Source organism: Nanorana parkeri, unplaced genomic scaffold (assembly GCF_000935625.1).
Source record: "Nanorana parkeri isolate BGI_ZX_2015 unplaced genomic scaffold, ASM93562v1 scaffold19, whole genome shotgun sequence".
NCBI lineage: Eukaryota > Metazoa > Chordata > Amphibia > Anura > Dicroglossidae > Nanorana > Nanorana parkeri.
Window position 1 is genome coordinate 2,996,621 of NW_017306287.1, and position 27,926 is coordinate 3,024,546.

Below are 27,926 nucleotides of genomic sequence, written 5' to 3' on the forward strand. Positions count from 1 at the left end.
GTGCGGACCCTCTTCTTTCCTTCTGGGCCCCTCCATGCGGCAGAACGCCAGGGCCCGTTTGCACATGCAACCGCTGTGACCAGTGCACATGAGATAATCCAGTGCGGTGTGCTAAGTTTGTCGCATGTGCTGGTGCGTGTTTTTACGTGCGCTGAACTGCGTTGTGCTATGCTGCAATGCTTTTTTCCCTTTTTATTCCACCAATGTTTTTTTGTTTCTATAGAAAAGTTTTTATTTTTTGTGCGCTGCATTGGTGCCCGCTTGTGCATGTTGTGTTGCATGAACGTGGCACTAAAACAAAGAAGAGCATGCTTTTTTTTTTTTTAGTGTGGATGAACACTGTGCAACAACGCGCTGGTGTGAATTAGCCTCAGTGATTTTCATGTATTCCCAACGCATCTGGTGTGAATGGACACTAAATGTGTTTTACTGGAGGGAAAAATAGGGCAGGCACTTCTATATTAATAAACAAATGAGCTTTGCTGAAGACAAGCTCAGATATGTGCAGCCCATTAGCACCAACCGCCAAATGTTTTCCCCTGCAGACAGAACTACAACAACGTGTTTCAATGAAACGCAGTGCGCGTGCGCTACCTTCTCTCTTTTTCTGACCCCTGTGAGACACCGTACGCCTTTAGTTGCCATGGCAGCGAACGCCTCCGCCTGGTTACGGCCTGCTCTTTGCTGTGTATTTTGAAGCGGAATACGGCGGCGGCATCACCATGTCTTACCGGGACCTGAGGAGTAAGAGCTGTGTTCTTATGTCTGTTCCCCTGTACCATACCTTAGACATCCCTCCTATGTACACTGCACGTACAGGACATTCAGCTGCTATTAGACCTGTAAACACATACGAAGGTGTAAACACCTCATAGGTGTCCTGTGCTTCATAGAGGGACACGGTCACCCTCTGTCCCTGGTTTTAGGGGAGACACTTGGAGGGGCCCTGTGTCTTTATACTAGAGCACAATCAGGCTGCAGTAACAAACTAAAAGATTGTTTTCGTGGTGACCTCAGTGGCTTTGTATTGACTTTTGTGATTAAAGGTCACCATAATATAATATATAATAAATATTTTATATATATTATATATATGCGTGTGTGTAATTTATTGCAGCTAACTGGTCCTTAAATGTGGTGACTGCATTTGTTCTCTTTTCTAAAAAAAAATGTAAAAAAATACACCTGGTAATCCTTCCAGTAACACACTTCCTGTTCTAGGGTGACAACACTGACTATGCAGGAGCAGTCTTATCACTCACTAGGACAGAAAGCGGGTGTTAGGATTACAACGCACCTCTGTCTTCTCCATAACATAGGGGGCAGGTGTTCTGTAGTACACAGAGAGAACTGGGCTGGGCTCATAAGGCTCCTTGAGATAACACTGCAAAGTGTTTAGGACACAGGGTAGCAAAATGAATAGGTATTTTTTAGGGAAGCACCAAAACCATTTTTTCCAGACCTCGTACGAGTACCGATACTTTTCTTTAAGTGCTCGACGATACCAATTACAGATACCTTTTTTTTTGTGTGTCGTGACAGTTTTTCTGAAACAATACAGACTAATGATTTTAGGACAGTGGTGGAGCATCAGGGCCCGGTCACAGATGCGACCCTGGTAGTTCTGCCACTGACTCCAAGCTGTAGAGGGACCACAAATCCCAGCAATACATTATACAGCAATGCAGAATGGCACTGGCTATAAAGGACTACAGATCCCAGCAATACATTGAAGAGAATTTATCAAATCTGGGGCAGACAAAATCTGGAGCAGTCATGAATGGCAACCAATCAGCTTCCACCTTTCATTTTTAAAGCTTAACTGAACAAACTGGAGAGAGAAGCTGATTGGTTGCCCTGGCCAACTGCCCCAGATTTTGTCTGCTCAAGTTTTGATAAATCCCCACCACTATTTCTATAGGTTTAATTTGATTGACTTGTGTCTTTTTTTTCAGCCTGACTATGTAACAGCAATGCAGAATAATATGTTGCTACATACTCTGTGCTGCCCCGGTGGGCCAGCCTGATGTCTCGAGCGGAGGGTCTCAGGAGGGATGCAGGGGGTCTCAGGAGGGGTGTGGATAGTCTCAGCAGGGGAAGATGTGGGGGCAGCGAAAGCGCTGTAAATAGTCACCGTGTGGTTCCTTAGTAGGCGCAGGATCTAAGGCAGCTTCTTCAGTTTGAAAATTGAAAGCACTGGTATAAATTTTTAGCAAATTTTTAGCCTCGGGGCATTTTCCTGAGTACTCCTGAAAATGCTCAGTATCAGTACTCTAATCGATACTGGTATCGGTCCATCCCAAGTATTTTTTGCACTTGTTGAAGAGATATCACAAAATACTTGGAATGTTTTTTTTATATTTAACAGAACACAGGGGAGCAAATAGAAGAAGTTAATTTACTCAAGTTTGCTTTGTGTTGGAGTCTGTTGCATTTTGGCAGCTGCGCACCGTGTGCTCTTCATCTATTAGAGCCACTCATTGTCCCTATTCAAGTAATTAAAGAACAGTGGCACGCCATAAGGCCTTGCTGATGTTAGTAGTCTAACATTGCTATTTTTATCTTCACATTTAACGCATGGCGATGCACAAGAACAAGACATTCTTATTAGTAAACCATGATGTGCTGGCTCTTGTATCCAGTGTTATCTATTGCTTAGCTTGAACTTTTTCTTTTAGATTTTACCGAAATGATGAGGGCCCTGGGATACCCTCGTCTCATCTCCATGGAGAATTTCCGTAGCCCCAACTTTCCATTGGTGGCAGAAGTTCTCATTTGGCTAGTTAAAAGGTATGTGACTGTACATGTTGTCTCTATCTCCCATTATCACGTGCTAGATGGATAGTTTTTGGTGTTGTATGCATATCAGAACTTTGCTATAATCTCCTGGAATATTTAGGAACTTCAGGAACCAATTAAAAGAAGGGCAATCCTTTTTTTTTTTAAATTTCAAAATATCTTTATTGAAAAAGGAATTACAATGTAGCATGAGTCTCCGAAACATACGAAGATACGTCAATGAAAAATAAACACGTATCGATTAGAGTACAAGAACATAACATAGTCTTCCAACTGACATTACGGATCTAGCGAAATGAGGAATCACGATGCCAAGAAATGAGGTAAGAAACAGAGCAAAAAGGAAAGAAAAAAGTACATCCCATTCCAGGTCCATGTGTAAAAATATATAAAGAGAGAACAGTAAAAATGGCAATAAAATGCTATCATGGGAAATACTGGCAATATGAAAGAAGAAAGGAGGGGAAGAAAGAAGAGAAAGCTGGAGGAAAAGTGAACAAAAAGAAATGCGCGTGGCTCCCGTGGCAACCAGACCCGCCGTCCAAAAAACAACACGCAGGTCAGTTCCCGTGGAGCGAGTCAGAAACTTATCCGGGGGAACAGACAGACATTGGAGGCAAGCATCTGAATGTTGAAGGGCCAGCCAGGGACTCAAGGCGGATCTGAATTGCTCTTCAGTATTTTTCAGAGTGGAAGTCAGGTCTTCCATAGGGTATATTCCATTAACTTTCTCAATCCACATACGTAAGGACGGGCAGTTGGTTCGTTTCCATAGCAGCGGGATGCAGATACGTGCAGCATTTAGTCAGGGAGAACTTATGTTTGAGAATAGAGCTGTTTGCGAGGTGAAGCAAACAAGCTGCTGAATTTCCCTTCAAATCTGCCATGGTCAATTGCTCGATGACCTCCAAGACCGCGGATGCACTTTCGCACAGTTCCAAAAGATATGGAACATCTTGCTAGGGACCCACTGGCATCGCCAACAGAGGGGTGAAACCTGAGGGAACATGGAATGCAACAAGGTCAGTACTTTGTACCATCGAGAGACAATTTTGTATCCTAGTTCCTGGACTTTACAAGCGATTTGTGCACAAAGTATTATAAACGATCTTTTTGAGCTTGAGAGATTTGAATGCCGAGGTCCCCCTCCCATTTGGCCACGAGCTGAGCTCTTAAGGCAGAGGAATATCTTAATAGAGAAGCATAAATCTATGAGACTACGTGTCGAATTGGGTCCCCCTTGTGACAGAGGGTCTCGAAAGATGTCAAGGGTTGAGACAGATGTTAAGAGTCAGGAATCAACTGTAGAAAGTTGGATTGCGCTCCAGGTATCCAGCGGAGGATCTACAACTTGCCGGATATCCTCAGTTGAAAGCGTATGGGCGGCACAGTCCGGCCCCAACATGCCCGGTGGAAAGTCTGGATTCCTCAAGAACCGGTGTCATGGGAGAAGGAAACGGAGACAGAGGGGTGCTTTTTAACCAAAAAAGGGTTCTTGCCTGCACGACCGTTGGAGCAATAGTAGGGTGGACCTGGACAGCTGGTGGCAGAGGGGCAGATAACCATGGTAAACCTGCAAGTGGTGACGGGGAGTCCTCCATGGAAACCCAGCATAAATCTAGAAGGCCAATACCCCCAGAGAAACTACACTGTATCGCAAGGGACAATCTTTTATGTTTTAAGTATTCTAAATGTTCTAAGTGTAATCCATCATTGCTCTGCCTGCATGAGACTCACCTGACCAAGAAAACCTCACATTTACTACGCCTATTACAATATAAATGTACTTACAATTATTTCTATTCCTCTGATCAAGGTGAGTTGGTATTCTTGTACACAAAGACATCCCGTTCTCCTGCAGACAGGGTACATCTAATGACAAGGAAATTTTTATCTATCTTTATGCTACTGTTGGCTATGATGCATTGAACATTTCTAACATATATTCTCTTCCTTACATCCTTGATGGTTTTTAACTGTTTCATACAATTTCGGAATGGAAACCATGATCTTCCGACACTACTGATTGGGGATTTAAATAATATAATGAACCCCAGTTTGTGATTTAAGAAGGATTTTATTACTAATTTGGGTAATTTACCCCCTCCCATAAGCAGATCGAGATTAAACCTATTTTGGCTCATCCTGGTAAATGGAACGCTGTGACCTATTGTGGTAGACATGTGAGCCCTCTAGTCATAGATTATTTTAGCCACAATAATTGGATCGCTTTGTAAGTAACAAATGACAACATTGAAGTCAGGTTGCCATTCTTTATTTCAAATTTTAGAGGCATTGACAGATAGCTTTGTAAAGTATAAACATTCCATGTATAGCTCGACAAGAATCCTCAATTCATTGATACCGTACGCCATGAATCTTCATGCTGTTTATATGGTGAATGCAGTATGATTTTGTTCTTGTCTTCTGTCTGTTTTTTTTTTCTTTTTTGTATGGTTTTTATGTGTCAAATAAAAGGAAACCTCTTTAATAGTCTCACACTGGAAGAAATACACAAAGCTCACCAAGATTGAAGGAAGAATACACATGACTCTTGTAAGACAATATTTGCATTTCCCGGACTTGAGCTTTAAGCATAGGACAGACCTAGTCTTCCAATTATTCTAGATGTGTGGTCAAGAAAATCAGCTAGTTTGCATTTTATCAACCCTCTTGAATAAAGAAAATTAGGTATGCACCGATACCGGGAAGCAGGTGACGAGGAAGCATGGAGCCGGCTTTCTGGCCAATCAAGAAGCCAGGGGGCGGGTATTGACTTGCTGTCCGGCTTCATGATTGGCCAGCTTCCCGGCCAATCAGAAAAAAGGGGTGGAGGATAATGACTCGCCGCCCGGCTTCTTGTTTGGGCGGGGCTTCCAAGTGACGAGGGAGCATGGAGACGACTTCCTGGCCATTCGGGAAGCCGGACAGCGTTTCGTGACTTGCCGCCTACTGGTATCGGTGCATCCCTAAAGAAAATGACATACAATTATGAATAAGTTATTATGGAGAGTGGATAAAAGCTATCTGCACTCTCCCATATTTTGCAGTAGTATTCCAGACCACCAGCTACATTTTACAGCCCAGTAATAAAATGTAGGCTGCTCTATAGAGCCTGTGGTGTCCCATGGATTTTCTCTCCTTTTATGCAGGGACCTCCATGAATAGGGGAAAGGCTCGTCGTGTGACATCTGGCATGTTTCTTTCTGGCTTTTTTTCCCCCTTTTATTCATTTTACTTACGCAGTGCACATTTTATAAATGTGCTATTACATTTTTTGGTGGTTTTTGTGCTGCTCTTTGTCAAATTTTTTGCCAACCTAATAGCGATTTATAACCTCCTTATCACATCATTGGAATCCGTCTGCTAACAAAATCTCTGGAGTTTAAAGAGAGACATATCTTCCTCTTATCTGTTTTAAAGTGGATGCATCATCTTAGGAAGACATGCATGTGGCTAGTTTACTACACTAATTGACAAAGTTTGCACTTAGTTCATCATTACAAACCCATCAGCCTCTTTAAAAAAAATATTTAGCTTTCATTGGAGATGTGTGTTTGAAGCAGATAGGAATCTAAAATAATGTGTGCTTATCTGATATCAATATGTGCAGCAAATTGGGGGCAGGTAAACAAAGTCGGAGATGCACATTGGTTTAATGCAGCTCTGCCTGCACCGAAGAGATGACAGCTGTGAGCTCATTGTTTGCCATGGGCCAGGAACTGTCATTGCTCTTGGGTTTATAAATGAGCCTTATGTTTTTACTGTTTTCTCAGGCCAGACATTCCATCTGTGTTCTTTCCTCACTAGGTACGAGCCGCACACAGTCATCCCTGTGGATGTGGATACTGAACAAGACAGAGTCTTCTTCATTAAGGCCGTAGCCCAGTTTATGGTAAGAGTGAGCATCGTGTTCTTCATATCTTTCTGCCTTTTCTCTGGCCATAAAATAAATTGCTCAGTGGAGGTTGTAGTCACAAGTTCACCCTGCCATACATGAATATTTAGCAATTACTATGATTCTAAGCTAACAGCCTGCCTGCTGAATATTTCTGATTGGTATAATGGCATACATCATCTTTATCAGACTGCCACACTGCTTGAATCCTAGGGCATGAATGTGATCATGTGCCAGTACAGGGCAATAAAGCTAGCTTACAGCCTCTCACACACACACTGGAACATGAGAGGAAGGCTGTAGATCATATTATCTGGTGAAAGCCTGTAGTGTTAAATTTAAAGGACAACCGTACCTTACCTCCCCATGCTAACAATACCCCCCTGCTACTTACCTTAGAACAGCTGATGAACTGTCCAGCAGCCACAACCTATGTTGGGTATCAGCCTGTGCCTCCTCTTACTGGGTTTGGAAGACAGGCTTTTCATTAGGTTCTATAGAGAAAAGTCACTGGTGTACACTTCATAGTATACCTGTAATATTACTGTATAAACTAACATTATTGATAAAGTTGAGGTCGAGACTTTTCTATAAAATGAAATCAAGCATTACCTCTAAGTCTCACCCACTGTCATTCAGCTGACAGATACCAAAGCCTGTGCTAGTTGTTGAGGTTCTGGCATTTGACTGTTGAATGGCAGTATTGGGGTTTGATGCCAATCCATGAAGAAGTAGAAGCTCCGTGGACAACAAGGGCCTAGGATTCAGGGTCCTCCTCATGCTAAAAATGACTGAATTGAAGACTTACAAGGTTATTCACAAAAGGGTGAAGAGTTTGGAGAAGGCAGGAGAAGTGGACAATCTAGGACAACAGAGCTGATTTGGAAAAAATCTCCAATTCAGCTCACTTTCCAGTTCAGCTATGTTGTCCTAAAATGTTCACTTCTCCTGCCTGCTCCAAACTCTTCACCCTTTTGTGAATAACCCTGTTAGTACTTTGTCTTCACTTTTCCTGCAATGTTAGTTTGCTCATGGCTTTACAAAACTGAGGGAGACAATACAGTTAACAATACAATTTCAGTACAGGAAGGTAGAAGGGTCCTGCTCGTGAGAGCTTACAATCTAGAAGAAGGGGCAAGTGATACAAAAGGTAATACCCGTTTGGGATGGTTTAATGGAAGAAGTGAAATGATGCTTATATGGAGGTGGGATAGGCCTCCCTGAGGAGATGAGTTTTCAAGGATCGCCTAAAGGTGGACAGAGTAGGAGATAAGCGGACAGATAATGATTAGTATTGAGATATTTACAGCCGAGTGATACACAAATAAGATATATTTTTGTTGATAGTTCAGGAACTTGAATTCATTTTTAAGATTTAACTTCACATAGCATACTTGCACATTATGACACACCTACCTTACATGCCTGCTCTCCTCCAGCGCTGCACTATCTAGGCTGTCAGTCGCTGCTCCAGCCACAACTGCCACTACTATAATCTCCGCTGCTTCTTCCTATTCCCTCATCATTCATTTCAATCATTGGGCTGCCTCTGAAGACTTAACTCCTTTGCATGCTCCAATTCTGGCATATTACAGATGCTTGGAAATACCTGGTTCGTGCTTCATACAGTGTACACAATAAATAAAAAACTGCTAGTGGTGAGAAGCACAGTTTTTTTGGCAGAAGAGACTTTGCATGTCTCTTCTGCCCCAAAATTTGACCTTCTAGCAGTTTTTTCTCTTTAAAGTAGACATTGCACCTCAGTGGTAAGGTCCGCCTTTTCAAGGTGCCCCCTCCCCTCCCTAAAATGATGCACAAAAGTATCTGTGGAGGGGAATAATAGATATTATACTCGCCATTCCCTGACTTCCATAGTGCAAGGGGTGCCACCAAGAACCCTGGGAATGCTGAGTGGCTTAAAGTCCACTAGAAGACTCTGTGAGGGATCGCCTTCTCGTGAGATTTGACCTACTGATTATTCTCTGAGAGCTGGACCGAGTCAGGATGACGTCACCCTCGTCTATATAACTTTTATGCCCCCCTACAGGTACTTTTTGCAGCGTTTTATGAAAGGGGAGCAACTTGAATAAGCTGACCTTGCCACTGAGGCAGAAGGTCCAGTATAACAGATGCAGTCATTTTAGGAGAAAGAGAATGCCTTTTTAGTGCTTAAGGTGCTCATTCATTTGAAGTTAGACTTTATACAGGTTACATTATTTTATCTCTGTATTAAGGTTATTTCATCTCTGAACAACTTCTTTTTTTTCACCATGACCCACTCTGTGTAATCCTACAAAGTCATTCACCTGGTGTCATGTCTGGCTTTCTTTTTAATTTTTTTTTAAAAGCCCTTTTAAAATGCTTCAGTTACATTTTACAAAGCTTTAAATAATCTGTAAGAACAGCAAGTCCGATAGGAAATTATTTAAAAGGAAACTTTTATAGGTTTAAGGTCAATTTTGTATACATTTCTTTTTTAAAACCACTTGTGTCCTTGGGTCTTTTTTCTCTATATGATGTCTCGGTCCCATACCTTATTTCTTTTAGGTTTTGTAGTCTGCCCTAACATAGCATGCATCATTTTTCTTGGGACAGATAGGGCTTTAGTTTGATAGCAGATTTGGATAAATATAGTTTTCTAGATTTTAGGGATGTTCAGATACCAGTTCAGATACCAGTGCCGATACTTGGCATTTTCATGAGAACTACCAGGGTTGCAGCGGTTGCAACTGGGACCTGGCTCTGGCGCTCCACCACTGTCCTGAAATCATTGGTCTGTATTGTTTTAGAAAAACTGTCACATGACAAATAAACAAAAATGTATCAGTACTTGTATCTGTAAGTACTTGGGCAAGTATCAGTACTTGTACTTGCAAAAATGGTAGCGGTGCATTCCTTGTATATTTTTATAAAAACAAAATCATACATTAAAATAGAGATGTACAAATTCCAGGAGCTCCGTGTGCTCCTTACAAATGACAGCGGCCTCCTAACTTTTGAATTTTTCTGTAGTCTAGCCTTGGAGCTCGAAAGGTATCTGTAATTAAGGGATATCAGATAAATGTGCTTTTTATGTAACATAACAAAATGGTAAAGCTCAAAACTCAAGGCTTCATTTCCCTTTTGATGCTACACTGTGACGCACACAGGAAAAAAATAATCGTTTTGCAGTAATTGTTAGCATAACATTCGAATCAAGGTTTGAAAAATATTAAAACCTCAATCTGGATAACCTAATATTTAAAAAATGGTCCATTGTATTCAAGTCTGTTTCAAAATAAAGCTTTTGCCTTAAAGAATATTTAAACCCTTGCGTGTTTTTTTGCATATATTTACTGCCAGCAAGCAGTAGATATATGCAAAAACATTAAAAAAAAAAGTTACCAAATAGATTAAAACTTACCTGTGTCTCTGCCGCTTGCTCCCGTCCGAAGATCTGAAGATTCTCAAGCGTCCGCAAAGGATCTTGGGGCGGGCACATGCGCAGTTCAGATCTTCGGCAGGGAGATGAGGAGAGACACAGGGTAAGTCAATGCAGCGGCGTCCACCTGCACAGACTCCGTGGGACAGGAAGTGCCAGGAAGAGCCAGGAGTCGGCGTTGGATCAGAGACCGGCACCAGCGATGGAGGAACTCCTGAAAACTACAAGAAAGAAGAAGATGATCGGATCAAGAGGCGAGAATTTTGTACATATTTTGGTTTTGTTTATTTTGGCAATTCATAATATGTCTTCAAATGTTTTTATATAGTTAGGTAAACATTGAATATTACATATTATTTTGTGCATATTAATATTATGTGATCTTCTATCCAGACAGCGGGTGTGTAATTCTAGACTCCTTTCCCCATCAGTCTTTTTAGCTTAATACATAGGGGTGTATTTATTAACAATTTGCAGAGCCTCTGTGAATGTTCATTCTGTGTGAACAGAGGCAAAAATTAACGTTCTATGTATTTTTTCTAAAAAGAGAACTCCAGGCAAGGGCTCATTTTGGTCTAGGGTCTAAAATAAAATAGATATACTCACCTGATCCTAAATCCCATCTGGCTGTTATAACGGCCCTTATAGCTTCTTCTCCCCCCGTCACCACCAGTCTAGGGACCCTTGACATCATCATGTTTAATACCAGGCCATTTACTTGGATTGGAGGTGAGGACACCAAGGAACATTCCTGAGCCAGAGTGGAGGGGTAAAGAGGTGAGCGGTCACTACCACCGGACCGAGGATCAGGTGAGTGTATCTTCTTTATTCTGGCCCCATGACCAAAAGGAGTACTTAAAGGAGAACTATGACATGAGTGATTTCCACTCACGTCATAGTTCTAGCCGACCTGTGACAATGAGACTATCACAGGTCGGCTCAGTAGATCGGGAGGTGAGGGAAAACATACCGGGTTCCCTCACCTCTCGATCCTGTCACGGCTCTCTGCCGTGACAGGGGGAGGGGCTGGATTCCCCTCTCCCCGCTCCGATCTGCCAGCGCTGACTGGCGGAACGGACGGGGGAGGGGGCGGGTACAGCTGGCTCTGCCTCTAGATAGGCAGAGCCAGCTGTCACTCACGCAGCTGGGCGGATCCCGTCATCTAAGTCGGGATCCGCTCCAGGTGCGGCGTCTCAGTATGCCGCGAGCTTCGCGGTATACTGAGCTTAGGGTGACGGGAGGACGCTAGTTTGTGTCCTCCCGTTACCCCAAGGAGAACTATGGGGAAAAACACTGACCCCATAGTTCTCCTTTAACCCTTGCAGTGGTAGCCCAAGTTTTCAAAATGCCTGGAGATCTTCTTTAACCACTTGCTGACTGGGTTGTTTACACCCCCTTCCTGTCCAGGCCATTTTTCAGTATTCAGTATTCAGAATACTGAAATGAATAATAATATACTGAAATGAATTTTATACCATTTTTTGGGGGGGCAGATAGAGCTTTCTTTTTGGGTATTTAATCACCACTGTGGTTTTTATTTTTTACTATATAAGAAAAAAAGTAAGTTTTTCCCTTTTTATTATTTTAGGAAACATTTATCTTTCCCCAATTTTTTGGTAAAATATAAAAGACGGGGTCACATCGAGTAAATAGAGACCAAACATGTCAAGCCTCAAAATTTCGAGCACCCGCGAAATCGCAAAAAAACGACCATAGCCAAAATTGTCCGCAGGCAACGCTTTAAAAGATTTTACCGCTCATCAGTTTAGTGTTATCAGTGATTAATGGCCCTGGACTTATTGCTCTCACTCCGACATTCGCAGCAATATGTAACATATGCGGCATAGTTGGAGCAATCGTCGTTTTTGCATGCACCTAACGCATTTTTGCGCTTCTATGTGTGGAGGGGGACTTTAAAACATTTTTGTGAGGGTTTTTTTTGTGTGTGTGCAAATTTTATTTATTTTGTGAGTAATTTTTTTTTTTACACTTAACTTTATTGTTCTCACATAGGGAGCTAAGAAGTACCCTATGTGATAACAAATTGCAGTGACAGGTCCCCTTTATGGAGACATCAGGGGTCTCTAAGACCCCTAAAGTCACCTTCGGACCCCCAGCTTCTCTCTGGTTTCTGTACCGGAGAGTGACAGCGGAATGCGGAAGTGATGTAATATACATCACTTCCTGCATTCAGAGACCGGGAGGAGAGCGTAGGGAGATTGTGTACTGATCTCCCTCAGTTCTCAGTGCACAGAGCCACCACGCCCGGGATGGATGGACGCCCGAGATTGCGGGGACGGTGGCGGCGGGGACAGCAATGGCGAGAAGAGGTAAGGAGGGGGCGCACCCTGGTTAAGGTCGAATGTAAGATAATACCACATTATGGCCACTAGATGAAGCTGGGGAGTGTAGGAAATAAGTATTTACTTCATATGCTCCCCTGCTCCATCTAGTGGCCATTCTGCGGTATTGCATTACATTACATTTGACTTTAAAGGAAATATACAAAGAAAGTTCCTTTTGCCTGTGAATTGTTTTTAAATGCACCCCATAGTGCTCTGTGAATCCTTTTTGTTTATTTTTTGTTTTTTTGTAAAACAAAGATTGTGTGTGTGTGTGTATATATATATATATATATAAAATAAACAGACATAAAAGCTCCAAAATGCATAAAAGTTAACAAACAAATAAAATAAATGAAAATATAGTTTACCCTTTTAAAGGACAGTCCATCCAGATGTCATATTTTTGTAATTGCCATGGCGGGTGTGCAGACCTGAAAATTTGAGTGCAGGGATCTCGTTTCAGAGTCCTGGCGGGATAACACTATGAGTGGACCAATTGATAAAATAAATCCAAGGAGGTGCAGACGGTATGAGCGGGCACAGAGTGGTGAACTCTCCCCACCTCCTGTATCTGTGTATGTGGTGATATAGCATACTAAAAAAGTCTTGGTAACTACGGCAAGCTTGTCCCTAAAATGGTGATGAATAAAACTAATAACAAAAGCACTTGAACTAATTTGATTACTCTGCTTGGATGCATCCTGTGATGATTTATTTAAAGAGACGTTAAAGTCAAAAAATGTTTTCCTTCCCCCAATGTTAATGTCAGCACTTACCTCAAATGATGTTTCTTAATCCGATCTTCTTCTTCTTTCCTGATGTTTTCATCTGTCTCTCCAGCGGTGCGGCAGCTCTCCGATCCAGCGCTGACTCCTCTGTCCCTGCAGGCACTTCTGATCCCGCGGTGTCTGCATCCGGGTGCACGCGTCCATAGACTTACCTTGCGTCTCTGCTCGTCTCCCGGCCGAAAATCCGAACTGCACATGCGCCCGCCCCAAGATGCTTTGCGGCCGCCCGAGCAGTTTCGGATTCTCAGGCGGCAGCGCGCGGCGATAGCGGGGTAAGTTTAAACCGCTTGCTAGCAGTAGATATAGGCAAAAAAAACCCAGAGGGTTTAGAACCCCTTTAAGTCTGTTGAAAGCATGGTAGCAGTTTTGGAAATCCTAAAGACTTTTTAATGAGCACGCAATATACGTGCTATTTATTGCCCTGAAATGTTGTATTTGTTGATCTCAGTGTTATTTATTTATTTTTTTTTCTTACCGTTTTTCAGTGATAAAAATGAAAATGAAATTATAGAGTAGTTAATGGGATGAAAACAAATTTTTCGCCCAGTACGAATTTCCGTTAACAAACTAAAACAATTTTGAATTGACTGAAGTCCACCCCTGACATGCAGGAAAAACTAAAATAAAAACTTGACCACATGAATGGGATCTGAAGCAAAACCTAATTCACTTTAACAGGGGTTAAAACTTACTTCTGTGGTAAATGACTATTTAAATGTCAGAAGATGATGAAAAAGAATCACCATCAAGTCAAATGTTAACTGATATACAGTACATTTAAAGGAGAACTATGGGGTTAGGGCTTTTCCCCATAGTTTTCGTTAGGGTAACGGGAGGACACAAACTAGCGTTCTCCCGTCACCCTAAGCTCAGTATACAGCTACAGCTCGCGGCATACTGAGACACCGCAGCTGAAGAGGATCCCGACAATTATGTCTGGATCCGTCCAGCTGCGTGAGTGACAGCTGGCTCTGCCTATCTAGAGGCAGAGCCAGCTGTACCCGCCCACTACCCGTCCGTTCCGGCAGTCAGCGCTGGAGGATCGGAGCGGGGAGGGGGAAATCCAGGCCCTCCCCTGTCACGGCAGAGAGCCGTGAGAGGATCGAGAAGTGAGCGGACGCCGGTATGTGTTCGCTCACTTCCCGATCTACTGAGCCGACCTGTGACAGTCTCATTGTCACAGGTCAGCTAGAAGTGAAAAGCACTCACTTCATAGTTCTCCTTTAATAACTGAGCTTGTGTACCATGGTTGGAAAAAAGCACTTGCAGTCTGCGTTACAAGAAAAGTTAATTAGTCATATCTGCTCCCCCATTGCGATTCCAGCCTCAGATATTTTTATTTTAAGACTTCTAAATTAAAAATGTTTAATTATTGTGTGGAAGTGTAGGCCCAGCATGGGGCCTGATATGCTGAACGAGTTTGTACCAATGCCATGTAATAGGTGTGGGAGTTATTTAGCTATAGATTATTATTATACAGGATTTATATAGCGCCAACAGTTTGTGCAGCACTTTACAATATGGTGGATCTTGGGTGAAGCATACCTGACTCCCTAATGGTGGTCAGGTGACCATGTGGATGGATGTGTAATGTGGACTGATCGGTATATATTCTGTGTACACGTAACAGCCAAATCATTATACTGTAATAGTAATTCTAGTATAACAATGTAAGCCCATCTACTGGCACATGTAAACCGGTCACCATGTGAGTACTTACAAACCCTTCACTTAAGACCTCTAGAGACCCTCTGAAGTGTGGAGTCGTGATCCAGCGTTGCAGTCTATGCCCCTTCCTGACCCATCATGACATCACCATGCTGGGCAGTCTTGTAGATAGGACTCCACTGCTGAAAAGCCAATAGGAAATTTCCATGTCACCCAGGCAGAGGCATAGGCACCCAAAGAAGAAGTCTCCCAATCTGCCATCTGAAAGATAGAAGAAGCAGGACATAGTATGACACTTGACAATGAATTTAGGGCATTTAGAGTAGTTTTTTTAGTTGCTGCAGTGATTAGTTCTAGGGGGATATTGTATGTGGGTTGTATTGTGTGTTATTTACACTTTGATGGGTTACTCCACTTTTGTTAAAAATCTATATTTATATATGTAATTACCACACAAGCCATGAGTTTTAGCAGCAGGTCAACATACCAATAGAAAGATCTACCTGTTCATTTTTTTAAGAAATTGGTGTGTTTTGCAAGAGTTGCTTTTATTTTTGCTTTTTGTGCTGTGCTAGTTTTGATGTTCTTACATTTGTAATATAAAAAGTCTTTATAATTTCACCCTATTTACGTTATACATAAGCAGTTTGTTTTTAGCTTTTTAAAGTGCATGTCCAACAAGTTTTGATTTAGATAAAGTTGGGGAAGATTAGAAGCCCTGCTGGGCTTTCCGGGGCTCCATTAAAGAGATTTCCCCTCACTTCCTGTCCTGGTCACCAAACAGGAAGTAAGAGAACACAGGTAAAAACAGCACAGGCTCCAGGAAACTTTGTCTAATACAGCACTTCAGTTCAGGAAATAGCCCTAGATGATCTCTGTACAAAGATGCATGTATATGCTTTTAGTGTTTCTTAACATTCTATTAATGCTTTACTAACTGTAGAAAATCTGAGGTTTGTTTAAGAGCCTTGTAAAAAAACATATAATTGTATAGCAGTTTTGAATAACTATACTTGAGTATGGGATTTACGGGGACATGTTCATTCACAGTGTTTGGCCTTGTTGTAAAGACACTACAGGGAACCATTTAGAGCTTAGAATAACAACCTACAGAGCAAAGTACTTCACAGTGCATAAAATAAAAGGTACATCAAATTTTAGGACCCCTCGCGTCTTGTTCTGAAATTGCATGGCAGTATTGATTTTTAAATGGAATCGGCTCTTTTCATACTGTAGCCTTAGTGGTCCTGAACGTCGGTGCAAAGTGACTTCTGGTAATTTCGGTTCTTTCCCTCTGTAAACACATGACTAACCCCGATTGTTCTGTGGCAAAGAAATGGCAGGGAGGAAGATTGGCATCTTTTAGAAAAATTATTCTTAGAGCTGTGTTGAGTGCTCGGACTACCCCATTTCTTTCACACAATATTACAATGGTTCAGGTTCATACTACCATTCTATAATGAAACCCCCAATTTAAACAGTTCCTGAAATGTACATTTAAAGCTGCTCTGTATCCACTCCCAAAATAAAAATTCAATTTGACAAATTTTTATTAAAGGTTTTGACTGAGCCTACAATTAACAAAGGTACAGAGAGTCACATGTTTGCATAATAAGAAACAAATAGTATACAATAGCATAAAGCGCTGCACAAACTGTTGACGCTATCTAAATCCTGTAGAATAATAATACAATACATTGATTGGAATTTCGACCGTGTGTGTTCCTTCTTTTAAAGTGGGCTCGGGGAATTCTCATACGAGTGGAGACACAAGTATGTGTGTGTGGGGACTGCAGATAGATAAGGTGTCCAGTCATCATGACTAAATAAATCTGTTGACCCTGTACCTCTAAAACCTCTTCCTTAATCAGAAGGTGCATAGTTTGCAATAGGAACTCAGTAGCTAAATAACAGCAAAGGATAAAGCAGTGGACCAAAGACAACAGGGAAACAAATGTGAGGGAGGTCTGGGGGGCGGCTCCGGAGTTTCTAGGGTATACCCTTTCCCCCCTATAGTAGGGTATACACTTTGCAAATTTTGGCTGGTTTTACATTAACTGCCCAAATTCACACAGTGGGGCACTCTGTTGGCACCCTTCCGTCCGGCATCCCTCCATCTGAAGTTCGCAGGAGCTGGTTTGACAATCTTTGGCTGAATAATTCTTGGAGCCATTCAACCCTAAAAGCACCGTTTGGGTATTCTGTCGGTGGCTATTGTCAGAATACATTAGGAACAATGAGGGATTTGTCCATCCATGCTGTTAAGATGGAGGAATCTGTTTTGTTTTCTTCATTCAGCCTGCAGGTTGAAGAAAGAAGAATATATTATTCTAAGCCCAACTTAAGGATCTATAATTAGATAAAGCTTTCAGGTAGAAGTGAAGTGTGGGTATACTGAATCCAAGGATTCCACACAGTAAGATATTTCTTATGTATATCCATGAGAATGCTAGACAATTTTTCAATAATGAAAAATGAGTCTATGCGGTGTCTAACGTCTGTAAATTGTACAAATTGCTTCTTCCATGCCTTAGCAATAGTGTATTTGGCTGCCAGCAATACATGGGTGGTAAGTTTAAACTGAAGTTTGGTGAAGAAGGGGGGCTTAAAATGTAAAAAGTGCAAGTCAAGTAAATGGCATATTGAATGGGGTACGTAAAAGAGTAAACACTATGATCCCTAACATGGGGCAGGTCCACCAGATGTGTAGTACATCACCAATGTTGTTGCAACCTCTGAAGCAAGTACTGGAGTTCGAGTGGTGGAGATACGCCAATTTGGCTGGTACCATTCCGAGTGAGGATCCTGTGTGCCGACTCGTGGCTGGTTACATTTATGGAGCATGAAACATATCTGCCGTCATTCCACCTCGGTATTTAGTGCTTTCAAGTTCGTTTTCCCACTTGGAAACAACTGTGAGCGTTATGTTTAGTCAAGCGGTTGAGTTGGAGGGACAGAGATTTGAGGGGCATGTGGTAGCAATAAAATGTTATATTTCTATTTCTAAAGTCCAGTTATGTAGTGAAATGTAACTATTATCTGGTAATCAAAACCACTTGTAGTTTCCCCTGTCAGCCCATGCAGGACATTGGGGGTATGTCTGTGGCTCTTGTGTAGAAGAAGCCCCTGTGTGTTAGAAAGTGGCAGCCACTGGCATGCCCCATTTTTCATCCATGGCCTAATTTGGTTTGCAGACATAGGTTGGGGGTTACCGAGTGGGTAGAGAATGTTTTCCTCAATCTCTGTCCTATACCAGAGCCTGTATTGCCAATTCTGCAGCTAGACTGCTGGACAGATTCTTGACCAGATTTCAGAGTATAGGGTAAAATATTAACGTATGTTTACTGTTCTAGGATAAACTGGTCTAGCTGCGTTACATGGTATTCCTTAGATGGCTAGAGTTGAGCTTTAACTTGTGCAGTGTGAAATACCAAGGCTGCCATTGTCGAGCTCTTGTTCTGCATGCTTGTTCCAGGTCATTGCTCCATAGTTGCTGAAACTGGTATCACCTTGCTAAGAGACTGCACCTTTAAAAAGCAATCAGCAGTGGCAGCACTATAAGAGGTACCTTGGCGCGGCAGTGCGGCTTACACATCCTTTGCAGAAGACGTGTATCCAAACCTCTGTCATTGTCCTTAGTGGTGAGACAAGTTGTTTTACATGCTGGTTTGTGAGTGTGCCATGATGCCTTTCTACTGTACCACTGTTCAAAGCCCATTTCGTGTGCACCTTACTGTATAACTGGTAACAAATTGTTGAGTGCGTTTGTCGTTTGTTTTGCTTTACCGATTTGGTGCAGCGACTCATGGGGTTTCTCAGCTGCCAATGGGATGTGCGGGATCCCTTGTGTGTTTCTGTACCTTTTAAGGAGGTGGGGCGTCCTCCTGACAGGCCTGCACCCAATTTGATATCTTCTGCCCCATGTGCTTCAAGATGGAGACTCTCATAGTTTAGAGTTAGGACCGCACTATAAGAGGTGCCTTGGCGCGGCAGTGCGGCTTACACATCCTTTGCAGAAGACGTGTATCCAAACCTCTGTCATTGTCCTTAGTGGTGAGACAACTTGTTTTACATGCTGGTTTGTGAGTGTGCCATGATGCCTTTCTACTGTTACATTGATCAGCCTAACCCCTCTTTTCAATACATTTTTAAGTGTTTGAACATTATAATTTAATTGGTTTTAATTGTTTGAATATATCTATCTATCTATATCTATCTATATCTATCTATCTATCTCTATATATATATATAGATATATATAGAGATAGATAGATAGATAGATATAGATATATACATGTTATGGAAGCAAACCCATGCATCTACAACAATCAGAAATTACTATAATACACACACTCCTTTTTATATATAGAAACTAAGACTGTTATTTTATCTGGTATTTTATTTGTCGCTTTATAGTGTATGCAGACACCATGTATTTCATGATATCTGTTTTAACTATTAAGATACGGCACCAACCCTAATAGGAATTACGATGTGAACTACCGGGTAATATGGATGAACATATGCCCAGGTAAAACAACTAAACCAAATTAATTGATTGAACTAATGCTCAATTAATTAGACGTTCCGGTGTCAGATGGGAAGCAATACCCTTTTGAAAAAGTCTAAAATTGACGAAACGCGTCAATGGGACCCGCTGTTTCCTCGCTGATACACTGGATAAACCTTCAAAGGCTGGGTGCCGTTTATACCCATATGCTAATTTTATTCAACTTATCTCGTAAGTGTAATCTAATCATTTTTTATCTGGAATAAAGGACTACACTTAGATCTGCTTTCTCCCTTGTGCCTTTTTTCCTCTTCTTCCTCCCTCGGTTGGACTGCACTTGGAGGGTGTTCGACATCGGCACCGAGACCGTGTGCTGACCGATTGGAGGAGAGAGTAGAAAACAAAGATTTCGGGGACTTACGGATTGAAGACTAATAGACAATTTTGATTTTTCCCGACTTTTATTCTTCTCTGAGTGAAAGAGTTAACGCTTCTTCGATTGAAAGAATCTTTGGGGTAACTCTAATCCATGCTTTATATAGAGACACTGAAAACTGATGATTGAGGCCAGCATATAACAATCTTTATTAGAAGGACTGAAGATGTTCTAGGATGGGCCCAATCTGTTTGCCTTTCTCTTTTGTTCGTTCTGATTTTGTGTTTTTCGTTTTGGGGCGATGATAAATGCTTTATTCATGTAAGCTACCATTATTATCGGTCACTCTGACTCGAATAGTTGTTTAATCAATTGAGTGATGAGATCAATCTATTGAATCTGAATGCATATGTAACTCATATATATATTGAGGCTGAGAGCCTAATCACAGAACATCGCTCACTATTCACGTATTTGTCACCTCACAAACATATTTAACTAACAAAATATTGAACAAAACACAGGCGAAGTTCATATTTTTATCACTTTATTTATTATATATACTTTTACACAATTTACTAATTTATTTGTTTAATTTTGTTTATTTTGCTTTGTTTATTTTTGTTTTGTTTATTTTTCACATAGTACAACAAATATTTTCATTAAGATTGAAACACAGAGAGGTGATGCAGTAAAAATAATAATAATATTGCTCACTACCAAGCGCAACATAATTGCTCACATTAATCGAGGACAACATAGCTGAACTGGAAAGTGAGCTGAATTGGAGATTTTATCCAAATCGGCTATGTTGGCCTAGATTGTTAATTTCTCCTGCCTTCTCCAAACCCTTCACCCTTTTGTTAATAGCCCTGTTAGAAGACAATTGTTTTCTATGTGTCCTTGCAGTGAACTGTGTAGAACCTGTGCAGTAAAACATAGGTCACCGCAGCATGTGTGAACGGGCTCTTATAGATACAGTTTGTGTGCACCAATTTACTGTCCATGCAAAGTATTTATTTCCCACTGGAATACATTTCTGCATCCTTACTGGTGTAAAAAAGTGTTATACATTTGTATCCTATGCATATGCATGTTAGTAAGGTTCTTTTAATCCTTTACTACTTGTATAGAAAGTTTGAGGCTTGTAAAAATAAATTATAATTATATAGCAGTTTCCAATAACTATACTTGAGTATACAGGGACATGTTGTTCATTTTCAGTGATCAGCCTTGCTGTTAAGACACTACAGGAAGCCATTCAGAGCTTGGAATAACAACCTACAGAGCAAAGTACCTCACAGACACTTAGCTATTTAGAATTGTAGGACCCCTAGCGTCTTGTTCTAAAAGTGCATGGCATTATTGATTTTTAAATGCAATTTGCTTTTTTTAACACTGGATCAACATGTACTGTAGCATTAGTGGTCCTCACCCTTGGTGCAACGTGCCTTCTGGTCATTCGGCCCTTTCCATCGGTAAACACATGACTAACCCCGATTGTTCCATGGCAAAGAAATGGCAGGGAGGAAGATTGGCCTTGCTCAGAGAGTATACCTTAGAGCTGTGCTGAGTTGCAGGAATATCCCGTTTATTTAACCTAATATTTCATGTTTCATTATAATGTTGGACATTGTACAATTAAAGCTGCCCTGTAACCAACCCAAAAAGTTGTATTTCTGTTTCTGATGTCCAGTTATGTTATGAAATGTATTTATTATCTGACAATCAAAACCACTTGCAGTTTTCCCTGTTAGTCCATGCAGGGCATTTGGGGAATGTCTGTGGCCATTGTGTAGATGAAGTTAGAAGGAGGCATCCACCAACACTCTCCATCATTCATCCACAGCATTATTCTTTTTCTAGACATGGAGTGGGTGTAAGGCCCCATTCAGACGGGCAGCATGGGGGTGTTCTGTCAACTCCAACTCCTCCAGATCTCCAACGATATCACTTCCGGTTTACTTACCAGTAAGAGATTTGGGTAAGTAGGCTGTACTGCGCGTGCGCCACCCACAACATTTCCCTATACACATACCACACAGCAATAAAGTACAGTGGTACCTCGGTTCACGAACTTAATTTGTTCCACGATTCTGGTCGCAAACCAAATCAAACTGACCAGACCGTGATCTCGACTAGAGGAAGCCACGACCATGTGTCAGAGCAGGGAAGATGGCTGCAGTTGTGTTCGGCACCCCATGCGGAGTTCACGAATGGAAACAAAATTTTGCAGCACTTCGTTTGGGAACCAAGGTACCACTGTATTATAATCAACTAGGGTCAGACTAATCCAGCACGTTATTAATCTGAGTTGCCCCACTCAATATGGCCGACACTTGCCTGACTTTGGCGGCCATATTGAGTGGGGCAACTCCAGATTAAAGTTGATTATAATACTTTATTGCTGTGTGGTATGTGTATAGAAAAAGGCCGCGGTTGGTGTACGTGCAGTAGAGCCTACTCGCCCAAACCTCTTACTGGCAAGTAAACTGGAAGTGACGTTGTTAGAGATCTCGAGGAGTTGGAGTTTTCGACAGAACAGGAGCACTCAATACAGGCAGTTAATCCACCCACTTAAAGAGGAACTTTACCCATATCTTTAAAATATCAACAAACTCACCTTTAGAAATGTTTAGTAATGACAATCTACAAACACATACTTCTAGATAATTGTCGGCTTTGTTTTCTTTGCAAACCTTGTTTCTCTTTTCTTTCCCAGTCTTCTGACAGTGGCCATGTTAACTAAAGGCAGGTTACTAGCTCTCCCTTTACTTCCCGGAACTCTGGCACATGTGACCAGGACATGTGACCATGCACATCATCTCAGGGGAGGAAAATCCCTTTCCCTGAGATCTCATGAGATGACAGATGAGATTTCCCATCAATGCTCTGCTGATGTAACCTTCCCAGGATGCAACGCTTTGGCACATTGTATAATTTGTGCCAGAACTGGACCAGGAAGTAGATCAACTCTATTTGTGAGTAAATGGAAAAACAAGTTTGTTTAACTAATGAATTGAAGATAAGTTTAAATCAGCATGCAGAGCTGCATGCTGCTGGGATTTTTAGTGAAAGAGGGTAAACGTCCAATTTAAAAACGCTTGTTTAAATGTTAACTAAAGGCAGGTTACTAGCTCTCCCTTTACTTCCCGGAACTCTGGCACATGTGACCAGGACATGTGACCATGCACATCATCTCAGGGGAGGAAAATCCCTTTCCCTGAGATCTCATGAGATGACAGATGAGATTTCCCATCAATGCTCTGCTGATGTAACCTTCCCAGGATGCAACGCTTTGGCACATTGTATAATTTGTGCCAGAACTGGACCAGGAAGTAGATCAACTCTATTTGTAAGTAAATGGAAAAACAAGTTTGTTTAACTAATGAATTGAAGATAAGTTTAAATCAGCATGCAGAGCTGCATGCTGCTGGGATTTTTAGTGAAAGAGGGTAAACGTCCAATTTAAAAACGCTTGTTTACATGCCGCCGCCAGGATGCTTTGCGTTGCGGCATATTTTAAATAGTATTTGACAGGCAGTTTCACTTGCCAAACTCAACCAATCAGATAAAAATATCAGCATGGGGTGAGGATCACATCCGACTCCCATACTTGATTGAGATGTGTGAGGATAAAGTGCTTGTCTCTTGGTAAATAATCTCATTACTGTACTGGCACCACTTTGGCTCTTTGTACTGACTTTTAATTCAATGATCAAATCTTGAAGAGATCCCAAACTGCCTGGCACTGTTGATGCTAAATTTATTTGCAGTGCTGCCAAGGAAACTGATTATGTATGTGATTTAAGTCCTCCTACATAGCACCAGTGAAATAACACACACAATTAAAAAAATAACATTTGCTAAACTGATAACAAATGACCGTTAGAAAAACAGCATTCCCAGATCTCGCAGACTTGGTATTGACCATTCCTCAGAAGGGGCTGACTTTCTGCAAGCTGCTAAGTTTAAATGGTCATGGAGAGCATTTCTAATTTCCTAATGTGCCTTACCAAAATAGGGTGTGACCTGTCAATTTATATGAAACAAATGGCAAATGCGCTAATTAATTCATAAATATCTTCAAAGCAAGGTGCACATGGAAGGGCTTGACATAATACAAAAGCAAAAATTTCCCAGCACACTCACCAGGCAGCCTGGAAAAAATAGTCTAAATACTAGGGTTAAAATTAGAGCTGCAGCTAACGATTATTTTCAAAGTCGATTAGTTAGCTGATTATTAAGATCGGTTAATCGGATAGTTTGTATTGAGATTGTAGTCCATCACAGGAGCAAGCTTGGAGCGGTGGAAGTAAAAAAGAAAGTGTGGTGTGCAATATAGTGAAATGGAAAGTGTAAAATTATACAGCAATGAATGCAGAATGGCACCGGCTATGGAGGACTACAAATCCCAGCAATAGTACATTATACAGCACACTGCAGAATACCACCAGCTATTGAAGAATACAACAAATCCCAGCAATAGTACATTATAGCTGGCAGTATTCTGCATTGCGCTGTATAATGTATTGTTGGTGGGATTTGTAGTCCTCTATACAGCGCAATGCAGAATACCACCAGCTATAGAGGAGCACAACAAATCCCAGCTATACATTATACATACAGTGTATAATGTATTGCTGGGATTTGTATTGGTACATTGGTACATTGTTCTGTATAATATAGAGCACAATGTACCATCAGCTATAGAGGAATACAAATCCCAGCAATACATTATAGAGCACCATGCGTGGGAAAGTGCAGGCTTAAATGAGCAGTCTTCCAGCAACTTGCTTCTGAGATCAGGCCTGTCTAACGGCGGCTGTCATCCCCCCCACACCTGCTCCTCCTTACTTCTTCTCCCAGTGTCCCTGTGCCGATCGTGGATGTGGGCGGGCGGTGAACGTGAGGCGGGGAGGAGGTGCGGCGTGGGGAGCGTGGATGCGGGCGGGTCTGGCAGTGGCGAGCGTGAGGTGGGGAGGACGTGCGGCGCGCAGCATGTGTGGAGCCGTGAACAGGACCAACTAATCGGAAGCCGATTAATCGATGATTGAAACCGTTCACAACTTTTTATCGATTTAGTCGATTAGTTGTTGAAGCCCTAGTTAAAAGAGAGGTTTTAGTTGCACAACTTTTGCAAGATATGTGAAAGCCACACTGCCTCGTCAAAGCCCCCCTGTGTAGTGTGGTCCTAACGCTGATCTATGAGAGCCTCCATCTTGGAGAATATATAACAAAGGATGAATTGGGTGCCTCTGTGCAGCAGCTTCCTGTAATAAAGACCGGTCACTGCTGCTCTCTCTCTTTGTGCTGGGTGACTAGCCTTGTCTCCACCCCCTTCTGTAGTTTGATGCAGACAGTATGTAGTGGGTGGGCCTACTGGGCCCTTCCAACTGGAGCGTCATCTGCAGAGGCTATGTGCAGCACAGTGGTAAAGTCAGTGCTACTTTTACAAGAAAATATTTGGGTTTATACATGCATTTGGAGCACACAAAGTGAATTTATATCTTTTGTGACCATTGAGCAGTATATTTAAATGAAAGTTTTTGTACCCCAAGCTCAGCTTTAATTGTCTGGTAGCTTGTTTACAAAAACCCCAATCTCTTCTGTTTGTGGATCTATTTTGACCCATGGGGTGTTTCAAACAGCTTCCCCCCCCCCACACACACACACACATTTGCTGCTGTGGTTCCTCATGCTAACCCGTAGTCACCGCAGGACAGTGGTAAAGTAGGAAGTGTCAAGAGGAACCACAGCAGGCCGAACGCTAGTCACCGCACCGTGAACTGTGAATAAGTATTAGCATTCACAGCTGTACGAGAGAGTGAAGTTTCAGTAAACCAGCCACTGGACAGGTAAGTATAAACCCACCTACCTAGCAACAGGGTTGCTTTTAGGCCCCCATGGAACAAGTACTGCATCTTTCTGGAATCCATTATGAGCTGCGTTGTACAAGATCTGCCTGGTAGCATTATCTCTAGAAACCATTCCTGTATATATAGAGATACCTGAAAGCAGTATTGGCTGTCAGGCAACAACAAGGACAGTAGAATAAAAAAAAAAACAGGAAGAGGAATAGAAAAGCTGGCCCTATACCAGTAGAATTGTGTTCAAACATTCATATGGAAATTCAGAACAATGGTTCCTCAAAGCATTTAATGGTACCTCCATAGACTTGACAAATTTGAAATGTATCTGAGAATGAATAGAAAGTCTACTGCAGATGTAATATGGTGAGTCAGGGCTTTAATAACATCTTAGGAAATCTGTTGTATGTTAAACCCTTTCACTGCCATGACTGTTTAAAGCTGCCCCCCCCCCCCCATTTCCCCTACCATGTATCCTGGGCTATGCTGCCCCTCCTGCGGGCCCAGGACAGCCATGGCAGGTGTTGGTGGAGGGAGATCAACGCACAGGTGATTCCCTATAGTGAGTGAACCCGGAAACGGCAAGAATTTTGTCTCTCATGGTTTTTGAGCTGTCATTACCCGGATGCTGTGGCCAGGGAAGAAGCTGATCAAGCACAATCTGTGCTTGATAAGCTTCATTGGTGTCCATAGGTGATATTAGGGGTCCAACGGAACCCTGATGTCTCCTTTAAAGGGGACTTGTTACCAGCAATGTGCTACCACATAGGGGGCTATCACAGTAATTCCAAATTGACCTGTACAGCAGGGCTGGGCAAATTCCCAGGAGCCACGTTGCCAATGTTCCTTAAAAATTACAGCTTTCTCTAGTTTGTGTCAATGGAGCTGGCTCCTAGAAAACATCCGGCTATCTCCTGGATCGGACAGACTGGCTCCTGAATTCCAGATTCATTTGTTATTTCCTGCTGTACTGGCTTTTAAAGTGTTGCCTGTGGACAATTTGGGGTACCATAGGTGTTCGCTGTTGCACACAGTTTTGAGGCTTGAGGTGTTTGTTATCTGTTTACCCTGAGCAATTTAATATTTTATATTTTACAAACAAATTGGGTATTGTGTGCAGTAAAATTAATTTGCATTTTATGCCTTTTTTTAACTGAAAATTTTGGTTTGGGTATAAAATATTTGCATCTACAACCATTTCAGTGGTGGAACAATCGCCATAGCAACCCAGTCGGCCACTATGGGCCCCTGGGCACAGGGGGGCCCGGCCAGGACATCCCCCTGATGCCGTGCGGGCTGCCTGGGTCGCTATGGCCTCTCAGGCTGCTGGCTGTCACCGGCGGCTGTGAGGAGGAACATGCCGCTGTTCAGATCACTCATCCTGTCAGTGATGTGTGCAGCGGCGCGCTCCTCCTCACAGCAGCTCAGAGTCAGTGACAGCCAGCAGCTGTGGTGGAGGAGGACAGGGCTCGGCGGCGATGGAGGAGGCGGGGCCCGCCAGCGACCGTGGAGGAGGCGGACAGTTGATCGGGGCTGACAGGTAAGGGGGTGTGACCAGCCCGCCTCAGACCCTGCAGAGCCCAGCATAGAGAGTCTATGCTGGGCTCTGCAGGGTCACTCTCAGGTGGGCTGTTTGGGTTATCAGGTGGGCCTAACTAGAAATCACAGGGCCCCATACAAAATTTTTCTATGGGGCCCTGTGATTTCTAGCTACGCCCCTGAACCATTGTATTTCCAGGGGCTCTGCTTTCAGATAATATATAATTTGGGGGGGTGGGAGGGGGGGCTGCAAGCAATGTTCAGAACCAAAATGTGCATTTTAACGTGTGCAAAAAACTTCAAAACCGCCTGTGTCAGCGTAAGGGTTAAAGAAAAACCAATCGTGATATTGGTCGCCACAGGTCTGGCACTGGGTGATGTGTCACTGATCAGCTCCTATCTACTTTATATTTTAAGGAAACAATCAAAGACATTATTTTATAGATTTTCCCTGCAGGCTTCTTACATCACCTCTCGCCCCCGGCCGTCACTACTCCGTCTAGCAGTGTATGCAATTAAGCACTGCCTTGCTGAACAATTACAGCAGAATGCAAAACTCACCCCTAACCATGAAGATTTAGAATTACATGACCCTGAGTGGAGTCATGAGGAACCAGCTTGGAGCCCACCCTTGTGGTGACTAATTATTGTCATAATTGGCAGCAGCACTGTTTTTTTTGTTTGTTTTCTGGAAAGCATTTGATTGAGAATG

General features: G+C 42.3%; 1 protein-coding gene across 1 annotated transcript in view; it reads left to right on the forward strand.

The window, feature by feature from the left end:
• Positions 1–653: 653 nt before the first annotated feature.
• The window catches only part of CLUAP1 (clusterin associated protein 1), a 90,461-nt gene continuing 63,188 nt past the window's right edge, over positions 654–27,926 (forward strand). Inside the window, exons 1-3 of the mRNA XM_018562014.1 lie at positions 654–744; positions 2,679–2,790; positions 6,610–6,694. Of these exons, the coding sequence (XP_018417516.1) occupies positions 723–744; positions 2,679–2,790; positions 6,610–6,694 (219 nt within the window). The 5' untranslated portion in view covers positions 654–722. The remainder of the gene's footprint in view (positions 745–2,678; positions 2,791–6,609; positions 6,695–27,926) is intronic.